This window comes from Sphaerodactylus townsendi, linkage group LG03, assembly GCF_021028975.2.
Source record: "Sphaerodactylus townsendi isolate TG3544 linkage group LG03, MPM_Stown_v2.3, whole genome shotgun sequence".
Taxonomy (NCBI): domain Eukaryota; kingdom Metazoa; phylum Chordata; class Lepidosauria; order Squamata; family Sphaerodactylidae; genus Sphaerodactylus; species Sphaerodactylus townsendi.
Window position 1 is genome coordinate 128,507,588 of NC_059427.1, and position 24,045 is coordinate 128,531,632.

Sequence of the window (24,045 nt, forward strand, 5' to 3'; positions counted from 1 at the left end):
TTGCGTTCGGATCCATAATGAGGTAGCTGGAAGTTGCCATAGATATTTATGTAGGGATGTCTGGTTTTTTTCCCTTTTATTATTATTACTACTGGGGGAGGGAAGATCAGATTTGGGCTTTTTCTGTTTCTGTATATGTTGTCTATATGTGCAAAATAAATAAAACTTTCTTTTAAAAAAATCACAGGAATAGCCACAGCCCATGTTTGTGGGTTCACACGTCATGTTTCCTCAGGGGTGTGCAAGTGTTATCCCAACCTGCTTGTGTAGACAGAACGCTCCTTGTGCAAATTCACTCATACTTTTAATTTCACTGCAAGCTAATTCCAGCCTTCATTCAGCTTGGATAGCAGTCGTCACTGTCATGCTCTCCACTTGAAGTTTAAAAAGGCAGACCAAAAAAAAAAGAATGAAATGGCAGCAGGAAAACTTGTGATGATTTTATTTACTTTGTTTTGTAATCAGAAGAGCTGCCCATGTCTTTACTAAATGTACGTTGCTCTCCTCTTCCTCTCTTGGGTCCCATCTGTGCCTTCACAGGTTGGTCGAAAGGGATTTTTTTTGTTTTTGTTTCCTCTCAGGACCTCCTTTTTAAAATATTTGGCAAATAGGAAGTAAGTGCAACAGAATTCTCCCAGCATTATAATTTCAGATTAATCCATATTGTTATGGCCCTAAATAAATGCTGTAATATTGAAATGCAGTTCAAATTAGCTTGACAGAGTGCCAGAAGCACAATTAAAATGTTATCCAATGGGTAATCACAACCTAGTCTCTACGTTGTAAGTGCCACTTGCAATCTGTCGCCTTTTGACAGAGAGAGGAGAGAGAGAGAGAGAGAGAGAGAGAGAGAGAGCGCAACACGGAATAGATGTCCTGATCAATGCCAGCGGTTAAAAGCCCAAAGTTGACCCTGAACTCCTTTGGCAATCTAACTATAAAGCATTACAGCAGCCTGGCTGAGGTGGGGTAAGGAATTAAAGGAGGATGTAGGGTACTGGATATGAACAAGGCACCTACTAACTCTGGAGTCAGGCAATAATTTGCCACTGCCGACGGCAGCATGTTTGAGACGCCATTGCTTGTGGTGTATACATTCATCTCACAATTACCACTATCATCTCAAGGAAATAGGTTTTAGAGGTTTTCGTACGGTTTCAAAAAGAGCGGAACGAAGATGTCAGAGCAACACTGCCGCTAATAAAGACGCCAGATAAAGAAGAGAGGACTGAGAAAGCAGTAAGAGAATTCATGTGCGTAAAGAGTTACAAACTATTTTTAAATGTTTGAAGGGGGAAAAACACACCACGATGAGCCCCCCTTCCCCAAGTTTGACATTGTTGCTGGCAATCTGTGATTAACAGCCCAATCCACAGCCCCCGCTGCCCCCAAAGGACTTTCCAGCAGCACAGGGAGGCAAAAAAACCCAACCACCACCACCACCACCCTGCTTCTGGAAAGCCTTCCATAGGGCTTAATAGATTTATGCCACCCAAAAGGTTGTGGCACAACTGCCTGCAAAGCCAGGGTCGAAGCCTACTAAGTTTGGCTCCATCCACAGTAATGCCCCAACTCACCCACCCATCCCCGCAGTTACATGGCATCTAGCTTGATTTACTGGTGTTAGTCACAGCAGAGGCATATCGAGGGGAAATAGAGGCCAGGGACAACACCTGCTCTGGGTGCTGCCTCCCCCGCGCTCGGGGGTGGGGCAGCTCAGACAGGCACTGCAGCAGCAGCAGGTCAGAAGCCCCCCCCCCCAAGGGTCTGGGGAGGGAAGGCGGCAGCTCAGATGGGCGCCGCGGCAGCAGGCTGGCTCTGTCTTTAGGTGCCTCCCCAGCTCCTCTGAGCTTGGGAGGGGGGGCAATTTTGCACACACACCCTGCCACTGTTGCACCAGTGTCATTTGACCCTACCTGTCCCCGTGGGCGGTATGCCACTGAGTCACATGCGACTAGTTACCAGAGACTGTTGAAGCAGCTGCTGACGGACACAGGACACACTACCATCCTCACTGGCAATCAGCAACCATGTTCTGTGGCCTCTTCAGTAGCCACATTCAAGAACCATTTTGAAAACCAAATGATCCATAATAGTGCCATGTTAAGAAATCATAAACTTTCTTTCACTAAATCATCAGTGTTAGAGAAATCTCTAAGGAGCAGTCAGGCCTATAATGTGGACTATGGCTCCTTCTCACAGTTCTTTATTATACACACAAGTCTTCTCAACATTTTATTTTTCAAACGTAGATTCCAGAACTGGTGGAATTCCAAGAATGCTCATTTTAGGTCATGAACAGAGACTGCTTTCTAACAGTCACTCTTACAAATTGGCCTCCCAAATGAGAGACTACTTTCGCTTTTTCTTACACAATATATTATAGTCAATGCAAGCACCAATGCAGATCCAGTCAACCTTAATTCTGCCTTACAACAGGACACTCAAATCTGATTACATTACAAACCGGAGCATGCGCCTGCTGAATCTCTGTACAACTTTATAGCTGTGCAACCTGTGATTGTTCCCTCCTCACCTGGGTGGTGTAATTCGCGCTCTAAAAGATGACGTGCAAAAGCACTGTTACTGTGATGCTGGTAATTTTCACACCTCCTTCACAACAGTGTGAACAAGCACATAAAGGTACAAAATTCCAAAACTGGTTTGTTTGTTTTTGTATCCCTTTTCTCCTTCAGAGCCTTCCTGGGTATCCAAGGAGTTGCATGTACAAGGTAGAACTAGGTTTTGACAGCAAATATGGGCCCCAACCACTTATTTGCTGAGACGATGGGAATGTGGGGGCTCATGGGGGCACTTTCAGGAGACAGTCAAGGGTGGGTAGAAAGCCCTAAGTCTGCTGATTCAGTGGTGAAACCCGCGCCCCCTCCAGGCTGTTTCTTCCCCTACCTGGGCTCACATCTCATTTTAGAGCACAACTATGGAGGGGGAAGGATTAAAAACTGCCAGGTAAGGCATTTGCAAAGAATTCAGTTGAGTAGGAAAAGGGCTGAACACTTACCATTTCTCCTCTGCAAGTGCCCTAACAGCATGATTTGGCGGATATGAGGTTTAGTAACTCCATTTTTCTCTTATAAGATCTCCTTGTGTCAGAGTTATTCTATTTAATGTACTCTACAGCTTCTTCACTGTCTCGGTGTCTTTGTTTTCCCAATCACTGGAGAAACCTGGAAATCAGGAGTCCCCGACCTGATGCCCATGGGCCCCACGCTACCTGGAACATGCCAAGTGTTTTTAGAAAATGGAAGGGCCATGTGAGCCTTTTGCCTAGCAGTGCTTCTTACTGGGCATGTACTTCGCAGGGCAGAGTTTTTAAAATGTTGCTTGAACAGCAGTTGCCACCACAGGAGCTTTTACTAAGTGACTGAAGGTAAGCTGCAGCAGTCATATTTGTGACTGAGTCCATTTTATGCGGCGGCCATTTTGTGGCTGTGCCCACCACACTGCGTCAGAATTTGAAAGGTGTCCACAGGCTCAAAGTAGTTGCAGACCACTGCTCTAAATATTCAGCAGAGTGGATGAGCACCCCTACCTCACTAACCCAAGTCTTTGATACAGAAATCTCTCATGTTTAACTCAAGTGTACAATTATGTTTCTTGTATTGTTGAAGGCTTTCACGGCCGGATTCAACTGGTTCTGGAGGGTTTTCTGGGCTGTGTGGCCGTGGTCTGGTGGATCTTGTTCCTAATGTTTCACCTGCATCTGTGGCTGGCATCTTCAGAGGTATAACACAGAGGGAAGTCTGTTACATACTGTTACACAGTAGCATATTTCACTTTGTTGGGTCACAAATAGTATGGGTCTGAGGTATAAATTGTCTGCACTCCTCTGTAGGGATAAAAGTGAAAGCAGGATAGTAAGGAGTTTCCTGTGCAGGTGTCACTCAAAGAAACAGAATGAGAAAAACAAAGAATCATAGGAGTACCAAGCAAAGGAAGAGAGTAGAAGTGAGTGGAAGGACAGAGACAAGAGAGATACAAGTCTACAACCGGTGAATGAATTACACCCATTGTTTTTATTTGTTTTTGGACTGGTGAACGCACAGCCTGATACATACAGGCACACTTAATTCCATCGAAATTAGTGATGTTAAGTGTGCCTAACATTGTATTTTATGGCTACGGTCTCTAGACTATGAAGAAAGTCTTGAAAGTGTCTAAGAAAGTCTTTTATAACTTCAAAAGCCAGATGTGGAACCAGCAGAAGGGTGTTCAATTCCTTATCCATTCTAGCAAAAAGAGAATAAATTATGCGACATAAGAAAATATGTATAATTTGTATGTATGTATAATGCTGTAAAATCCAACTTTTTCACTCACAGAAGTTTGCCATTTTTAAAGCATGAAATGGCTATGGCTAAATCACTTCTGAAGCTAAACCTTGTTTCCTGCTAGTAGTCATTACTCACAGTGCACCAATGGTGTAAACCAAGAATAGCCAACTGGAGACCCAAACCCCTGAAACAATTTCAGCAGTCACCCTATGGAACTAACAAATCATAATCAACGGTTTCTCCAGAACTGGTTCTTTATTATGGAGCCAGACAGTTCACGAGGCAGACAGCTCATGTGGCAAAATTATCCCCAGACTCGTTTATTTATTTAAATATTTATGTCCCAACTCTTTCTGGTTCATGGTGGTTTGCAAGGAATAATTAAAACATTTCAAATTAAAACCAAACCAAATAAACCCTTAAATACCACCCTCCACCAGTGGTGGGATTCAAAAATTTTAGTAACAGGTTCCCATGGTGGTGGGATTCAATCTGTGGCGTAGCGCCAATGGGGCTGGGTGGGACACGACGGGGGCGTGGCCAGGCATTCCGGGGGTGGAGCTTTCCTGGGTGGGACTGTGGCATGGACGCAGCCACTGTGCCAGTCCTTGGGTGGGAAACGAATGCACGCAGGCGCAGGCTGCCACGCACACCGGTGCACCTCCTGCTAGACTGCTTCAAGTTCTGCGCACTACTGCTGAGAGGAGGGGCGTAACTAAGGCAAAAATCACGTGGCAAAATCACCAATTAGTATCCCCCTCTCGGCACACACAAATAATTAGTAACCTACTCTCGGGAACCTGTGAGAACCTGCTGGATCCCACCTTTGCCCTCCACCCACCAAAAGATGCCTGATATTTATATCCCATAAAAACCCTTACAAACACAGGGTTCCCACCCCTCACTAGTCCAGGGAACACATTCCCAAGGGTAGGAGTTACACAAATATAGAAATTGGCCATTCCTAATACAGAGTATGATCATGGTATAATTAACATTATTGAATAGTGAACAAGACTGTCAGAGACAGCACAACATTACAACCCAGTTTTTGTACCCGACAAAAGATTAAAAACTTTAAACCAAGTCATATCCTTCAATATCATGTTTTTTAACATCAAGTTCTTCAACGGGTAACTAGACTTGGGATTAAACAGTCTGCATTTTGGAAAGCATGTTAAGAAAAGATTGAAAACGGTACAATCTGTATGTAAACAAGCAGCCAAAGAGATGTTTTTAGGGCTAAATATATCCTTTGACCCAAAGCCTGCAACCTGCCTTGGCCTGCCCGCCCCACCTCTCACATGTAAGGGCCTCTCTGAAAGCCAGAACTGTAGATGCTGTAGAGGGTAGAAGGCAACTTCTGTGAAAAGGTTTCAAAGAAATAAAACTTCAGCAAAGAGCTACTTAAGTCTAGTGGCCTTTTTAAATCATAGCCTCATATGAGGAAGGAAAAGGGGGAGGAGAGAAAGAAATTACCAAAACAGTCTGTATGCAATAAAGCAAAATTTATAGGTGTATGCCTTCCAACCACCAGTAAGATAAATATTGGTTTTACTCTGTGAATTCCACTTCAGCTTTAAGAGGAAGGCTTCTTCATTTCTCTGCTATTTGATTACATCCAGGTAGATGAGTGAAAAGCAAAATATAATTGATTCAAATGGAAACAAATTTGGAAGTCTGTGGTTAAAATGAAAGGGATACACATTCAAACGTCTCAGAAGTGAACTGTGCTTGTACAGAAGAACAGATAAATAAGAAACTCAAAGTTCTCATTTCTGAGGCCATGTAATTCTGATAGATCCTATGTGTTCCCTGAAAAAATATAAAACTCTATATGAAAGCCTTGAAAATCTGCTACCTTTACTCCTCTATACATACTTTACCCTTTTCAGATACTCCCATCCACGCGCACACACACACACACCTGATAGCAATAATTCTTCCAAGCCTAGGTATGCCCGCCAGTGCAAACAAGACTCTCAGGCTGAGTTTTTTAATTCAGACTCCATCCTGTTACAGTGAAATCCACAAACTAATCATATGGCAGTTAAGGATTTATTTCATGGATTCTGCTTGGAATTTGCCACTGACGTGAATAATGTGAATACCGTAGCAGCTTCAGAGATGTTGTCAAAGTACCGCCACACATTTTTAAAAGCTGCTTTTTTGGTTGGTTGGTTTGGTAAATGTGACTTTGCTGTGGATACCATTGGTAGATTCTGCACAGGCCAAATGTAGCAGGTGTAGGACGTTATATAAACAATTTGGGGTGTGGGGGGGGCAGACAGGTCCCGTTCCCAAAACAAGTTTGGCCTGTTGTATTCCTCTCAACCCAGGATTATCAAAAATCGCTAAACCGGCAATCACTAAACCGGCACAGTCCCGAGTTGGAGGCACTCCCGTGCAAACACAACAGGCAGGAGACGCTCTACTTTCCTCCCTTCCACCAGTTCACTTTAAGTTCTGTGCCATCCCACTGTCAGGGAGAATCCACCCACCCGTCCTTCTGTGCAGGTCGCCCAGCAGGCTGTGGCAGATTCTCTGAGTGCCCAACAGGGTACAAAGTACCCCAAGCACATTTTCTCCTCGTGGTAATGAGTCTGACCAATCTACACCAACTCGCTCATTATTCCCCTGTCATTGTAGGGAAGTCCCTTTTTCTTTTATGTGTTGACATGCGCAGCTATGCAGGTGCAGCTGATCGTATTGTGGGACGATCGGCATGGATGAGGAGGTTAATTTCTAAATGCCTGAGCAGCTACACATGTGTTGCAGGAAATTTTTAAAAAGAAGACATAGAGAAGTGTCTCCATGCCAAGAGATACACACACACTCAACTTTGGAGCCCCGTGGAATTTTGGGGCGGGGGGTCAAATCTCCCTCACGATGATTCTCTAAGTTCTGAAAGACTTGACTCATGCCTCTTTCTGTCCTCACACTCTGCTTTCTTCTCTTTCAATTGACACTCAGCTGCTCGCAACATTCCATGCTTCGTGAAACAGATCCAGACCTCCTCAGACCGTTTTAGGGTTGCTTTAAAAAAAGAAAGAAAGAAAACCATATAAAATATTTTTTTTAAAATTTGGAATGTCCCCTAGTAGTAGGGCTGCCAACCTCCAGGTGGTGCCTGGAGATCTCCTGGGATTACACCAGAGATTGGTTCACTAGGAGAAAATGGCCACTTTAGAAAGTGGATTCTACTCTCCAACCTATACCCACTCAAGGATCCACCTCCAAAACCTTATTTCCCAACCCAGAGCAGCTAATGCTGTCTGAGAGCAGCAATGTCGTAGTGGTTAAGACCAGGTGCATTCTAATCTGGAGGAACCGGGTTTGATCCCCGCTCTGCCACTTGAGCTGTGGAGGCTTATCTGGGGAATTCAGATTAGCCTCTGCACTCCAACACGTACCAGCTGGGTGACCTTGGGAGAGTCACAGTTCTTCTGAGCTCTCTCAGCCCCACCCACCTCACTGGGTGTTTGTTGTGAGGGAGGAAGGGAAGGGAGATTGTAAGCCCCTTTGAGTCTCCTACAGAAAAGAAAGGGGGGATATAAATCCAAACTCTTCTTCTTCTCTTGTCTGTAGGGCAGCCTGTTTTTGCAGCTCTTGTTATCAACTCAAGGGCTGGTTAGATATAGCGATATTACACTGATGATAATTTCCCAACTTCTTTTCAGAAATGCATGGCTATAGATAGGAAGGAATGGTTTAAAATTGGTGTAGTTAAAGGAAAACAAGCCCCAAGATGATACATGTGAGAATTTTTATTCATTTATTTATTTGGTCTACATGATCACAAGTTACAGCAGGTTTGGACCTCCTTCTGACGCTGCTTTTCATTACTCATGTCTGAAATGTGTATAGAGAATGCAAAGGGTGAGGGGAGGCAAGGCTCAATACGCACATCCTAACAACGTCTAAAAGGTCTCAACAAATATATCCTATTGACCACAGAACCGGGTTGGTAGAATACGTGTTCTCCAACTGTGCAAAGCCTTCAGTCTTTGCCTAGGTATGCACCAAGGATTTTTGTTTCCTGTTCCCCTTTTGAATAAAGACACAAGCAAAACAAAACAAAACAAGCAACATTAGGCTCCAACTTGCTAGCCAAAAACAAAAATCCATGTGTTCTCATGAGTGGACATAGAGGGTCCAGAATGGAGGAAGTACTCATTTCAACTTATGACTTCTATTGGTTGGATGTTGCCTTGAGCCAGGTGGAATAAGTGATATAAATCTTTTCACTAAAAACAAAAACAAAGGAAATGGCTACTTTTCTAGGACTGTGGCATTCAAGGTCCTAGAGTGGAAGCCCACTTGTGGAATGAAGGAAAACAGTTTGTTCTTCTCCCCAAAAGAGAAATAAAACTAGTATACAGGATGCAGAACATGGACAACACACCCACCATGAGCTGAGCATGCAATTACCAATGGTGATTTTTCTGCCTTTTTATTTCATTTATTTCTCATTTCACCAAAGGGTGAACAATAGGAAAACCAGTTAAAGCACCCTTACAAATACCCACAAGGAGGTACTTGGCCACAAGGTATTCACTAGCCTATCTACCCATGTATTGCACTCTATGGTTCATTTTTAACACAACAACATCCTGGATTTTTTTCAAAAGAAATCTCATTTGGTCTAATAAAACCTTCCCTCATCTTGTTGTTTGGAGACTATGTTTACCATAGCCAAAAGTGGATATTTACATAAGTTTGAGAGCCCGTGCACTGTAGTGGTTAAGAGTGTTAGACCCATATCTGGAAGATCCAGGTTGAAATACTTGTTCGTAGAAGCTGGTTGAGTGACCTTGGTCCAGTTACACACTTTCAACCTAACCTATCTCACAGGGTTGTTGTTGTAAAGATAAAATAGATGAGAGGAGAATGATGCAAGCACCCTTTGGGTCCCCACTGAGGAGAAAAGCAAGGTCTAAATGAATAAAAGAAATAAGTAGGTGGGGTGTAAATGGGTGGGAGATCTTGCTTTTACTTAAAAGAGAAATATCCATCTCTATCATGGCAATTACATATAAACATTCATATCTTGTCTTTCTTCCACCGAGGAACTCAAAGAAGCTTTTATGTAAGATTACATTTAGGAACTAACCACATCCAAACTTGCTTTAATATTTGATCCCCAACCATATCCTGGGAACACTGAACTTCTAAAGCTGCTGACTTTTCCTGCCACAATTACTAAATCTTCTGTAGTTTACCATTGCATTGATATGCCATGATACAGTCTCCAAGGCTATTATGTCAAAACAGAGGCCCATTGTAGGTATCAATCCACATCCTATACCTAGCTCTATATTTAGGTTGGGTACATTTCAGTAGCTGGATCTCAGTTTACGCATGTCCATCCCAGCGAGGGGAATGTTCCTTCTTAACCACATTACCCTTCTAAGAAGGGTGTAGGAGATGAAACAGCAGAATGAGATACACTCACAGGAATTCCTTGTTGTGGAAGTCCATGGATCACTCTCTTCCTTAGCTCCCAGCACCATGCAAGTGAAACATTTGCAAGCTAGGCAGCTGCTAACCATTCCTAAGGCTTATTTCAGCCATTCTTAAGCAATGTCTTTTACACGTGAATCTCTGTCAAGGCAGGAAGGAGGCAGCTCACCCATCCAATAATCCAACAGAGATATTATTTTGCCAGCACAGGCCATGATCTCCTTCCCCCACTTCCAGTTCTCCCCTATACAGAGGAAGGGATCAGGAGAGATCTGCTTGCCAAAGATCAATTCACCCCTTTCCGGGAGACAGCTGAGTCAGCCTTGAAAGAGCTGAGCTGTCATAAATACACTTCTGAAAAGTACATTTTAAAAATGCTGTAATACCAGGGTGTTTTAATATTTAATTAGGCTATCACCACATTGCACATGGCATTCGCTCGCTCCCACCCCCCCAGCCTCTCACACACAGTATCAAAACTGAACCCTAGCAACGCGCTTCTGAAGTCTGCAAGAGATGGTATGCAGACATCCCCAGCAAGTGTGCAGAACAGATGTTTCCCTGCCAGCGCTGTTGTCTGCCCTACACCCTTCTGGATTTTGGAATCCTGAAGTAGCCCAGCAGGAGAGGGTCTCTAGTATGCGGCCCTCTCCTCTTTGCATCCAAGCACGCCCTTGGGAAGTGATGTTTGTCAGGCTGAAGGGATCATTTTTGTAGAAAGCCTTTGTTATGGTGTGAGCAGCAATGATGGATGACTTCTGGGAAATATTTTTCCCTCTCACTAGTCTAAAGTCATTCATACAGTAGGGTTTGCAACAACTCAGGGCCAGAATCACAAGAGCTAGCCTCAAAAATGCCCAGATTCATGAGATTCACATATTTGAATTCATTTTAATATTTTGTGTGTGCATGTGTGAGGTGCCACCAAGTCACAGATGACTTATCATTACCTCATAGAATTTTTAAGGCAAATGACTAGCTGATTTGTCATTGCTTTCCTCTGTAAAGTCTCCTTGGTAGTTTTCCATCTAAGTACCAACTCCGCTTAGCTTCTGAGATGCAATGAGGCTATTCTGTATTACTCCACATCCCAAGTTTTAATATTACCCAAACCTATGTCCATCGCTATGAATTCCAGTTAAATATTAATGGAACTGCTCAGGAATTAAGTAGCATATCCCATATAGCTTGGCAACTCTGATATTAAAAAAAAGCTTGCCAGATCAGACCAAAACATTCCGCTTCCAGCTGTATCCAGTTAGTGATGCTGGGGACGATCAAAAGCATGACAAGATGGAGAAACCCATTATTTGTTTATCTCCAGAGTTCGTTACTGAGAGGTATACTGCATCTGAACATGGCAGTTCCATTTAGCTATAATGAGTAGTAACTATAAATCCCCAGACTATCTCTCTGAAACACTGCAGTGCAAGCATGCTGTGATTTGTGGCTTTGTGCTTACACAGCAGTTGAGTCATCCTAAGCACACAGCATTGAGCCATAACTCTCATTTCCTAGTTTGCTACATCGACTTCACCACCTTTATTCATTTCCCCAGCTCCTGCACAAAACCCCATACCTGCCCCCTCTTAAATGAATAGAATGTGCACAGCTGGTGAACTGTAGCCACGATCCTCTCCCATTACCACCATGATCTCACTTGTACTGCCAGGCTATCTTCCTACATTGACAGAGGCCCTATATTTAACAGGAAACACTTACTCTAGGAATGCAGATATTTAGTTTTAAATAAGCAGTTGCTTACCATAAAACCCTAATCCTAATTGTGTGTTGTCTGTCCTGCTCCTCTCCCCCCATACAGATACACACTTCGATCGCAAACAACTGCTCAAATTTACCCCTTCTGATTTTCACTGTGACGACTTGGAATTTTACATAAAACCTCCATTAATCAAACAGAGGTCTGCTGAGAAGCCAGAGGCCATTATTTGAAGAAGGGCCCTTGAAACAACCATTTTTTGCTCCATTGTCTACCAATTCTAGGAGTAAGAGACAATACTTCAGAGCTCCATTCTATGCATAGAGGACCACCTGGACCATGCCCTGCCTTACCCTTAGCCTCTCCCGGTCACTCGTGAACGCAAGCAATGGAATCTCTGGGAAGATCTGAATCATAAAACTAAGAAACGGAATCACTCGGCTGTAATTCTGCAAGATTTTGCTTTCTTGGGATTCTGCTTCCTTTCTGTTTGACACGCATGTTTTTACCTCCAAGTTCCTCCCCACCTCCATCCCTCTCTGCAATCTTCAGAAGAAGAGCCACTAATAAGGAGTAGACAAGTTAATCTCAAAATCTGTTTTAACTTTTGACACACACCTTTTATTATTATTTCAAAAAAGGGAAAATACAGAGTTTGTGTTCCAGGTAGTCTGCCGAAGAACGAGTGGGGGGAAAAAATTGCATATGAGAGACAGGAAGAAGGAAAAGACAGACTGGAGGGGGGGAGGGGCTGCTGCCAGGATGATAAATAGCTAAATGAAACTTGGGGAAATCTTCAGGCTTACTCCATGAAAGATGACGGGTTATCATCTCACACTGCAACTGACTGGCTGTGGCTGGGGGTGTGCGTGTGTGCTCGCAACACATGCTTCTCTAATGACGAAGATGAAATCTTAAAGTAATTAAGAAAAAGTTTCAAGATAGGTTTGCCTCCAGAACTATTCATTCCCACCCAGGGCTGCCTTTGTTCCTCTTTGCCATGCTCCACAGACTCACATTGGAGACAGAGCTGCACATCACCAAGAGAGAGATCAAGGGATCTTGCCTCTCTCAGCAACCAGCCTCCGGTGACACGGGCTCAGCTGCCTTTCAAGAATGTGCAAAATTAAAAGCAACAACTTCTTTTTTATTTTTAAAGCAGTGCACAATCCCACCTGTTTCGTCCCCACTACTTTCTCAGTCATGCCAATCCCCCCCCCCCCCGTTCCTTTTTAAACTGATTCCAGTTTGGAATTTAATCCACTGAGGCAGCTGTAGGGAAGGAAGGGGAGACAATCGCAACTTTGGCACGGAAGGCAACCATCTGATAGAAAAAGAAATAAACAATTGATCAGGAAAGCTTTTGCCCAAAGAGAGCAGACAAGATCTTCTCCTCAGCCAGCCATTGGCTTCTTCCACCTGCACAGAACTCTCACCGTTTCCTTACGCAAACTCCTTTCTCACCAAAGAAGATCCCCGCACCATCCAAGAAGTATTATTTAGTGTACTGGGTGGAACAGAAAACACTGATGTGTGCACGAATAAGCAGACCCTATATTATACGCTGCAGAGCCTCATTCATTTGAGTAGCCTGGAGGACATCCAAATTGTACAGATAATCAGAGGCTTGGATAAATGGGTGTGCTATTTATACAGAGGGGCTGGGATAGTATAGATCAACATGGAAGACCCACAGTGAGTTCTGATGTGCAAGAGATTCAGCTTAATTAGGGTTTGGGTTTGGAGAAAGGGAGTTTCTGAAGCTCTACACTATTCAAAATATCCCAGTTGGAGAAACCTAGTTCATGTCCAAAATTAAAATTTGCAGGACCTCTCAGACCTTGTGCTCCATGACCCATCCTGGTATTTCTGATGTTATTTATTTATCTAGAGTGTTGAAATAGTATTCTACAGTAAACATAAAAGGACATATTGTGCTGGCAACAGCACCAGAGAAAGCACAGAGTCATTTTTACTAATTTACTCCTGCCTAAAATATAGTGCCTGCAAGGCATCGGCTTTTACAAAATCCTTACAGCTACAAGGTGACTGCAGACCTGTTGCCATAGCCCTTCTGGTCACTTGAGAGAGTTTTAATTGCTCAAAGGCTTTAGTACCATTACGTGTTATTAATTATGACACTCTAATGAGACTTTTCAGCTATTTCAACAGTTTCAGAAGAACAATCAAGGGTTGGCCCTATAATTTGGGAAACATAATATACATTGGCTTCCTGTTTTTGCAAATTTCTGCAGTTTAAAAAAGTTAAGGAAAAGAGCTATACTAATACAATTGCAAAAGTACAGGTGCATATATGAAAGATGAATGCTTTGAACGAGTTCAGGGACAGTTTGAAGCAAGCCATGAATGTCAATAAATTGCCCAAACTTTGCAACTGAGGTGTAAAAAATGTCTTACAACTGCTGATTTGTAAAAAGGAATATCTGTTATTTAATGTAAAGCTCCAATGTTCACCTTAATATATATTTTGTATCAGCTTTATATATCTACAAAATGTATAGATGTTTCCTCAGAAATTACAGAAATCAATAAACCAGAGCTATAAATAACAGGGGTTTTTTAAATTACAGATTGTTTGAGCCATTCTGCTATAGCTATATTATTCAGAATTGTTTGTATTTTTCCTTCCTTTCTTGTATTGTTAAAAACTTGACTATGACTACAAGGACACAAATCGCTTGTTAATTTCACTTCTGCTTTTAGGTTCAGATTACTGGACAAAATGGGTTAAATACTTGCATTCATATTTCAGTGACAGAAAAACTGAGGTCCGGAGACAGTTACCAAAAAAATACTCATACAGAAAAGAATATTCAATATTCAGATATCCAAGTGCCCCCCTTCTGATCCTGAATGCTTTTTGCATTCGTATTTATGACTTCACTGATGAAAACCCACAGAATTTGCAAAAATTACTGTGCTATGAACACTGAACTTTTAACAAAGCCAAACACATGCACATACAAATTCTGCATTCTCTGAGTTGTTGGGTGGCTCAGAGCTTTCAGTTCAAAATCAGAGGTGTTGTGAGCCCTTGTTTTCCCGGGCGGGATATAGAGGCCAGAGGAGGGGGGGGGGCAGATTTGCTTAAGATGGACAAGTCTGGAGAATGTCTTTTTACTTTGGCCTATAAATACAAGCAGACTGAAATCAGAGAGATACAACTGACTTATGCAGCCTTAAAATGTTGAATTATCTGGTTCAAGGCAGATTTTTCTGTATCCCTCTCCTGGTAAGTTTTACTGTGATCTAGACAGATATCCCCTAAATAGCCTATGAATTAAGCCTCTGCCTTTTTTTTCTCCACCTTTCACCCAATACTTTTATTTTATTATTTATTGGAAATTATTGGTGCTAATTAGTGTGTTCTAATTAATTATTACATGCCATAGTTAAAATGCCAGCTCTCCCCCCTCCTGTTTTACAAACCACAAGCAAAACAGTTAAAAGAAGGCAACTGTGCTAATGGGTAAAACTGAAATGATGATGATAGGAAAGCAGTTTTCATCAACAACACAGACACAGTCTCTCTCACACACACAAAACAGAAACTAGGTGGAGTGACTGTTGTGTTCATTATTGTTAATAAGCTTCTGTTTTAAAAGCATTCAGCTAGAAAAGTCTGTTCTTAAGGAGGAGGAAGAATGAGGAGCCAGCAATATTGGGATTTTTGGCTCTGAAGACCCCTACTTTAATGGGTAAAGGGCTCTTTTGTGAGGCGTGGAGAATTGAAGGGTAGAAAGAAGGGCTGTGCTTTCCCATTATTTATGCCCGCAGTCTGTGCTAATGGCATATGCAAGTTGACAGCATACATCCTATCAACTTGCTGAAGTGTATCTTGATTGTTCAAACACACTCTTAAAGGTGCCCGATCATTTATCAAATTAAAATAACTGTGCTGTGTTTCCAAGGGCTCTGAATCTCTAAACTGTATTCTGGTGTTCCCAACACCCCCTGCATTTCTACATCCTCTGAGGTCTCCTCCTACCTTTCCAAGTGCTCAAGATGCTATGGCAGGGGAGGCTTTGAGGAAAAGGAAAGGGGATAGAGAAAAGCTCCCTCCCTCCACCCCATTGCATGTATGCCCAGAAATATGCTGTTTCATGATTTTGCCTTCCCTCCCTGATTCTCTGCTGTGTCACAAACTCCAATACAAATCTACTAATCCTGCAGGAAATGATGGAGTCCAGAAGCCTGGCCAATTAAATTTAGACTCATGAAAAGCTTGGTGGCTAGTAAATTATAATTTTTATTAGCTTGAACAATGTTTCTGTAAGAGTCTCTCCCATGAACGGTTCTTGTATAATTTATTTAACTTCGTGAGCCTTGCCAAAGCCTAGAATATTTTTAGATCTTTCTGTTCTGGTGTTTGGCTCCCCCCCCCCTCTTTTTTTTTTTAAAGAAAGTGTGAGTTTCTGAAGAGATATTTTTAGGCTTCTGGCTGTTATTTTAAACAACCCTATTTGCATTTGGGCTCCCCATATGTTGCGCAGCCTCTGCTCCAGGGCTAGCCCCCTTTGGAAGAAGGGGGAGTGGTATACATTTTTCACTGGGAAAGTTGTTCAGCATAGGGAAACACTGCCTTGTTTCTAAATTAGCATCACAGTCACACACACACACAGAGCCCAGTTACTCTTGTAGAAAAAAAATCCACCTCTTATAAGAATAATTAGACATGATGGTGGAGCAATTCCCAGTGGGATAATGTACATTTCAAAATTGAACTTTAATTTGTGCGTGTGTGTGTGTGTGTTCTTGTACAACCACAACCACCTTGCATAACCATGTGCGCCAGGCAGTTCTCGTGCAAAAGATCAGCACTGGCAGTTCCTAGCTGTTATCTCTGCATTGCCTTTGATGTCTCATGCTACTTGTCATTTATAAGTAAAGATGGTTAGAGTCTTTAGAACATGCCTTTGAACAGTAACTCCGTTAGCACCTATTTAATGCTAGTAACTGTATTGCAGAAACATCCACTAGTGTCATATAGTTAATGAGGTATTTACCAAAATGTATTTTATTTAAGGTAGGGGCAGGAGACACCAAAGGAGGAGACAGTATTGGAGGGGATCCTGTACAGAGCCTGTCTGCCCAGGAAGTTACTGTCTCTCCTGCTCATTGGATTTAATGATAACTAAATCTACATGAAGTTCCACTACTCCAAGAAAATGTCAAGGGTTGAACTACCACAGCATTTTCAGTTAATAGGAAACAGCTCCCTTAATATCTTATGCCTCTTTGAAACCCAGGTCCATTCCTGATGACTATCATTCCACTCATTGTACTTTAAAAAAAAAGTTTATTCCAAACTAATATTTCCATCCAACTTTTTAAAAAGAGTAAATATAGCTGCCTTTCCTAGATCTGTGGGGGGAAATAATATTTGGGCCTCCCTTATACCACCCCTTGTGATAAGACCCCTTTGCATACTAAATAGAATCAACAACAATGTGAAAATCCAAACAGCTCCAGGCAGGAGTAATGATGAATAATGCTGTTAATATCCTTCTCTCTCTCTCAAAAAAAAATTCACAGCTTTGACTTTGGACCATCTGCATTAGAGACGTGCACACACACACAAATCTAATGCTGCATGAGAAATAATGAGACAAAACATTTTAATTGCACCTTTTGTGACAAGGTTACTATAACAGCGCTTTACCATAAAATTTTCTACAGTGGGATTATAAAACTATCAGCACCCTGCTTTAAGAAAAAACAATTTGCTAAATGTTAAAAAGCTAACTTCAAAAATTCAAGGTCTCTCTGGCTGGCTTTAAAAGAAAAGGGAGAAATTGTTTGAGGGGAGGAATGGGGAGGGTACAACATATCTCCACGGGGAAAGAATTCCAGTGACGAACGGGAGTTAGAATACATGCTTAATCAATGAATGTATGCCTTGTGGAATTTTGTCCAAGTGGACATAAAAATTACGATCTCTTGTAGGGCACATCTTGTTCCAGTCCATCCACAGCAGATTTGATTTGCATCCAGCCACTTGAAATTCTGAGGGTTTTTTTTACATAGGTGTTTTTTTTCCCTTAACATAGGTTTGTCTAAAATATTTTAAGGCATTATGGGCTCTGTATGCCAGGAAATTCTATTGTACATTTCCCCGTAATAAATGGGAGTTCAATGAGAATATAAACACCTCTCTTGTTCAGACTGAAAAAATAGAAGAGCAGGCATTATTATACCTGTACAGACTACTAAAAAAGCCCATGGAAGAGATCTGCTACAATCTAGTATTTATATTCCTGTTACAATCACTGGTTCCAGAATGGGCTTTCCCTATATTCTAATAGTGCATCAATGTCAAGATTGCATCAATAATGGATTCTATGGGAATTGTCAATCTGCTTCTTGCAAGTAAAAAAAAAACCCACTTAAAACATTCACCCACACACAAAAATGTTAAATATAAACTTTGAAGATTGTAATAATTTGTTCTAAATCATATTTCCAATTATGAATATAATTGAAATTCTCATTTAAAAAGAGGGGGGGAAACCCAGAGCAACATAAGAAAAAAAAAAGATCTACAGAAAGATTTTTTGTTAAAACTCCAAAGCAGGGCAAGGGGTATTGAATCCAGACCACCTGAAGAAAAGCACAGTGATTGACACAAATCATACTCTTCATCCAATTTGCCTGGGTTTGCATTTTTAAATTCCTTCCTGATGTCACTACAACCAAAGATGTTTTTTTTAAACTTCACACTAGTAAGAATCTTCTCTCTTAAAAGAAAAAGGGTTTTTTCTTTTTTAAAAAAGGGGAAGGGTTTTTTTTAAGCCTGGGAGAAACCATGGTTCAATTATTTCAAATAAAGCCCATTTAGAAGTACATGTGAATGTAGCTTGCTGCATTTGTTATCACTTTTTAAAAACTCGTCGTACTAAAAGCCCATTAGTAATTATACATTTCTATATGTCTTTGTAAGAAGGAAATGTTTGATTGCATTCCCAGCTGACAAATTTTACCCATTCTGGTCCACCTCATGCCATCTTTTTTAATCCATGCACTACTATAATCCCATTAAAGCAGATATACTTTTATTAGTATTCACAGTTCATCAAACTAGCAATAGTAGCTATTACTACTAAGTTCAGAGAAAAACAAAAAAGGGGGACACTTTTTTGAGCTATCAAGCAAATTATAAACAAAACTAGCAGTAAATCCCATTTTAAATTAAAATAAAATGGGCTCTAGATGAGGGGGAGGGAGGGTGGGCAGGGGACTGAAGGATGGAATGGGGAGGCTTAAGTCGGTCTGGGAGAGTGTGGGTGAAGGAGTGGAGAGAGTTGGGTTGAGGAGGTAGCACATGGCAAGCAGGTGCTGCCCCACCAGCCCAGGTGGCTTTAGGGGGCCTGGGAGAGGGTGAGCGAGAGAGTGGGAAGGGTTGAGCCTGGTTCAGGGGAGTGAGTGGAATGTTGGGAGAATGACCATTCCACCAGTGGCCATGCAGGAGCAAGTCCTGCAATCCGATTGGTAGAGGGGTCATCGTCGCGACACTCCACCCCTTAGCAAATTATGTATAAGGATGTCTGTGCCTACGTGTGGTTTTGTTAATCTGAGATTAAATCCATACTTCTGTAAATAAAGATTTTATATACAAAATTAAGAGGAACACCATATTCAGACAGCTGCAGGATTTTAAACATGACTCAATATGACGCAGTCCTTGAGGACAAAAATACATATATACATACATACATACATACACTTTTGCTTAGGTGCAGACGCTGTTTAAGCTGTACCAAATAAAAATCCAAACGGTTGCCAAAGAAACTTTAAAAAGGGTACCATCTATTTCAGATAGGACCTCATTAGTAAAATTCATTTCCAAAAACTAAATGCAACAAGGCTAGATCAACCCCTTGGGAAACACTGAGGTCGAACTGTCCAGAAAGTAAGACCAGAAAGCCATTATCCATTATTCAGCATTTCTTCCCCACCCCAATAAAGGAAGCTTTCTCATTCAAAATATGAAAAGCATCTATCTATCTATCTATCTATCTATCTATCTATCTATCTATCTATCTATCTATCTATCTATCTATCTATCTATCTATCTATCTATCTATCTATCTATCTATCTATCTATCTATCCATCCCTCTCTCTCTCTCTCTCTCTCTCCTTGGCCACGTCAACATCTCCTAATGTGTAAATTACCTCTAGAGAGATCCCACATTCTGGAGTTGGTTTACTAGGAACCTTAAATTGTACATGCACATAACGGACGCTTCGTTTTGTGCATTCGCTCTTTTTTCATGGAGCAATGCAACCTATTCATTCCAGCTATTTTGCACACCCACCACAACAATCCATTGATTTTAAGAGATGCCATAGACAATCGCCAAAGAACCTGGTACATACAATCCAATCCCCCCTCCATTTTTCTTGCCAAACTTTGTGTCTTTAGCAGGATACCACAAGCACTTGTTAAAGCTAACACATGCACTGCAAACCCATTCTCACCCTGACACTTCAGGGCTTTATATAGAAACAGGATTTTCTAGTCTTACACCACCAGCTCTATTAAGGCTAACCCTGCACATACAACTACCCCTAATCTGAAAGCACACAGCCGGCTCCTGGGTGCTCACCCTTCCCTGGCAAATAACAGCCTTTTTGTTCAGACAGAAAGTGCCTCCTTGTTCACGCAATAGAATTTCTTAAGGATGTTAATGCAGAAAAAGGGTTTCTCCCTCCCCCCACCCTTCCCCTTCTGTGGGATTTATTTTTCTTCAGTTCCAGCAACTGAAGGGGGTGGGGTGGGGGCTGGGACTACCTCTCCTTAACTACTTATTTTTTTAAAAAAAGATGGCACCAAGAGGAATATTGAATAATAGAGGGTCCAGAGAGTACTTTCTTTCCCCTTGGTCCTTAACCCTCTAAAATATCTAGATTTGCTGGGAAATATACAACCTCTTCCTCTCACACATAACAACAAAGCCAAACTGCACGTGTGCCCCCATCGTTGTGAATGATGAGCCGGGGCAAAGGGGCCAGCCGCCCTCACCACTTCGAAGACCCCCCCCCCCCCAATTCCACAGAGACCTCCTAAAGGGCGCTGCCAAAGCGGGGGCTCCGCTTCCCTCCCGCAGCCTCCCGATCCTGCGGGTTGCTTTCTGCTATTTTCCGCGCTCAAATGGCCCGGCTCGGGCGCCTGCGTTGCAAGATCCCGGCCAGCGAAGGTGAGTTCGGGCTATTGCTTCCGAGGCTCTACGTTTGCATTGCATTGCCAGGGAAAGAACTAGAAAATGTAAATGATCGTAAGAGGAGCAGCAGCGGGAGAGGAAACAGCATTTGCGAAGGGCAGCCCGCCGGTTGCAAAAGGCGCGGGGCATCGAGGTTTCTCGCCGCAGCAGCCCGCTCTGCACCGCGCGGCCAACATCGGTCGGCTGCAAAAGCAGGGCCGCTTTTGGGGAGGGGGGAGTAACCTCCCCAGGCGAGCTCCCCCCTCGGCGCCCCCTCCTCTCCTCCCGACACTGACCTGTGTGCGTGGCCATGGCGATGGGCGAGGGGAAGTACTTCCCCGGCTGGAAGGGCCCTCCGTGCTGCACGGCGCCGTGGCGGCCGGAGGCGTTGCGGTGGCCCCGCTCGGCCAGGAGGTGAGGCGGCGGCGGCGGCGCGAACTCCCGGCCATCCATCCCGGGCCGGCGCTCCTGCCAAGGCGGGCCGCGAGCCGGACGGCCTCACAGACGGCGAGGATCCCCCTCCGCGGAGGGATACCGGCGGCAGGCCGAGGAAGGAAGGCCGCCCGCCCTCAGCGCGCCGCCGATCGTCTCCCGCCCAGGCTCCGCCGCTTCTCCGGGCTCCGGCGATCCGGCCTCATGCTCTGCAGAGGGGGAGAGAGAAACACAGTGTGAGTGAGAAAGCCCGCGCGGCCTGCAAGAGCGCGCCAGGCCGCTTCTGAGCCTCCCAAAACGCCGCCACCGCCATCCCCTTCCACGCTCGCTGCAGTTCGAGCCACGCGACGCCGCAGCCCTGCTGGTCCTCCCAGCTCTTTGGAAAAGGAGTCGGCGCTAACAGGCCCTTCGCCACCCTCGCCGCCCCGGGCATCCCCGACACGCCGGATCGGGGCGACTCAGTCTGCTTTAAAATACAAGAGCAAGACGTCCGATAACCGGGGAGCCAGATCTGGAATCGAGCCTCGTTTTATAATTGGAAAAAAGCGCCCAATTTGACATTTTTTTCCCCCTCGCGCAGGAATTCTCTCCGGAGCTGATCTGCGGCTGGAAACCTTTCCCGTTCATTCATAGATAAACGCGCGCGCACACACACACAATGGAAATGGCTTCTGGGGCGTCCATCGTTTCTTGAGAGGAATCGGGCCAAAGCGTTTTGCTTCCCCCCCCCCCGCCCCAGCTCCTGATTCAGGAAGTTTAGACTGTTGGCCTTTGAAGGTGTTTTGAACGAGTCGGTGGGATTTTTAGAGGCCAGCAGGCGAGATGCAGCGATCTGGCTCCCCTTCGGCACGACTCGGTTGCCTTGCTGTGATCTTAAAGGAGACCCCGAGCGAGGCAAAGGAGCTCGCTGCCTTTCAATCACTCCGGCCCAGAAATAAACATATTTCCCTGCAGACACCTTAGTGGCAAAGTCCTGCATTCCTTTTCCAAGGACAGGGGTTTAAATCCTGCAACTGTATTCCCAGACAAAACAGTTATGTAAGGTCCTTCCTGTGCATTCATTCCATTTACACATAAGGAGTTTTTGGCTTAGGCCCAGGGTGTAACATTAAGCCAAAAGGAAGAGAAGGGAAATAAAAGACTTCCCCCCCCTCCTTTTCTTTTTCTGATTTACCCAACAAGTCATTGGCTTCTGATTACAAAAAGGTGCATCTCCTCTATATACGAAGTAACTGAAATATTACTGGAGAAAACCCAATGCTTCTGCTCAGGGAGGGCAGAACTCTGCACACCCCTAGACCCATCTCTCCCTTCCCCCCACCCACAACATCTTGGTATGTATCTGGCCAGTCAGTCAGTCCTTTTCAGAACCCTGATTTGGATGCATATTACCCCCAAACCTAAATAAGAGGTAAGTTTATATTCATCATAATTGTTAAACATATAGAAGAGAGAATTTAAAACACACACACACACCTTAATATGCTTTGATCATAACAACAAAGCAATTAGGATGTTTTTCATTGACTGAATACTATTTTGAAATTGCTTGAATCAGTGCTTCCACTGCTGAACTGTTTGGTGTTTGATTTAATTCATAACAGAAAACATAATGTATTCAGTGACTATATATTTGCACAAGTTTATATATATATATATATAGTTTCTGCATTGTAAATAAATGGTTTGGCACACAATGAGGTCTTCATCTTACAGTTTAATCCAAAGGACTGACACTCTTTTGAGATTGTCCTCTCTCCTTCTCTCTGAACCTAAGAAATATTTTCTATATTTTTAATTATAGGGATCCCCCCCCCTTTGGTAATAGGGACATCCCCTGCAACTGGAAATCAAAATAATCTAAAGGGGGAGGGGGGTGGAAGACAAAAGCTGCTTCAGCCAGTGTGGGTTCCATGCATCAACTTAAAAGGGAATCTTGACACACAGGGATTTTTCTCCCACCCCCCTTTCGCTTTAGGATGAAAAGAAACCGGCCAGAAAACCTGGAGGGGTGGCAAGGCACAAAGAACCCCACTGGTTGGCGATGGCGAATCTAGGCCCGTGGAAAGTTTCAATATTAGTGTTCCAGGGAGGAGTTTCTCACCACCACGTACCGCAGAGAGGTTTGATTCAAGCTCGTGTCCATCTTGGCAAGCCCCGGAGTCGAAGAGAAAGGGCGGCGGGGGGGGGGGGGAGAGAAGAGATGAAGGCTCCTTCCAGGTGTGGTAAAGAGGGGGCTTCTCTGCCGCGACAGCACCGGGGGCCTCCGGATCCATTCATCAGCGGAGGAACCAGAAGAAGCCCGGGCTCGCTGCACGCAGCCTATGACCTCCCGCGTCGCCGAAAGAAAGAGGACTGGGGCGCTGATGCAAGCGGGGAGGCTCCGAACCGGAGAATGGGGACGGGCTTGCAAATGTACCAGGTTCGGTTCCAGTGAGACGCGCCACCCTCCTTTCTTTTCTTTTTTTTTACGGGGGGGAGGAGGGAGAGGAATGTGGGGGGGAGGGCGAAGAATCCCCCAGGCTCGCCGGATCTCCGTGCTTTGGCCCGGACAATCGGACAGACACACGTCCTCCTCCCCAGGAGATGCAAAAAGAAAGCAGGCTGCTCTCCGGGCCTGAGCCGGCAACCGGGCAAGAAAGCCCGGCGAAGAGGTCTCGAGAGCCTGCAGGACTGCAGCCAGAAGCGAGGGACGAGCTGGATCGGTACGCGAAGGGATCGCAGGGATCGGCTCCGCGGGGAGAATTCCTCCCGCCCCTCCCTCAGCCGTTCGCCCCACCTTCGACTAGTTTCCTATTTTCCTTGCGCCCCCTCCCCAATCGCGCTTTTCCAAACGGGGGGAAAATGCCGAGTAAGCGAGGCTGCTTCTATTGTGCGTTTGCTACACAGCCGCACCGGCGGCATCATCACACGTCC

General features: G+C 43.9%; 1 protein-coding gene across 8 annotated transcripts in view; it reads right to left on the reverse strand.

Annotated features, from left to right (window-relative positions):
- Window positions 1-24,045, reverse strand: part of BAHCC1 (BAH domain and coiled-coil containing 1) — a 118,721-nt gene that overhangs the window by 77,112 nt on the left and 17,564 nt on the right. For 7 of the 8 annotated variants that reach the window (XM_048492184.1, XM_048492185.1, XM_048492183.1 and 4 more), the window contains exon 2: window positions 20,994-21,338. In XM_048492184.1, the coding sequence (XP_048348141.1) occupies window positions 20,994-21,150 (157 nt within the window). In that variant the 5' untranslated portion in view covers window positions 21,151-21,338. Of the gene's footprint in view, window positions 1-20,993; window positions 21,339-23,243; window positions 23,772-24,045 lie in introns of those variants that run through there. The other variant, XM_048492186.1, reaches the window with a different exon arrangement.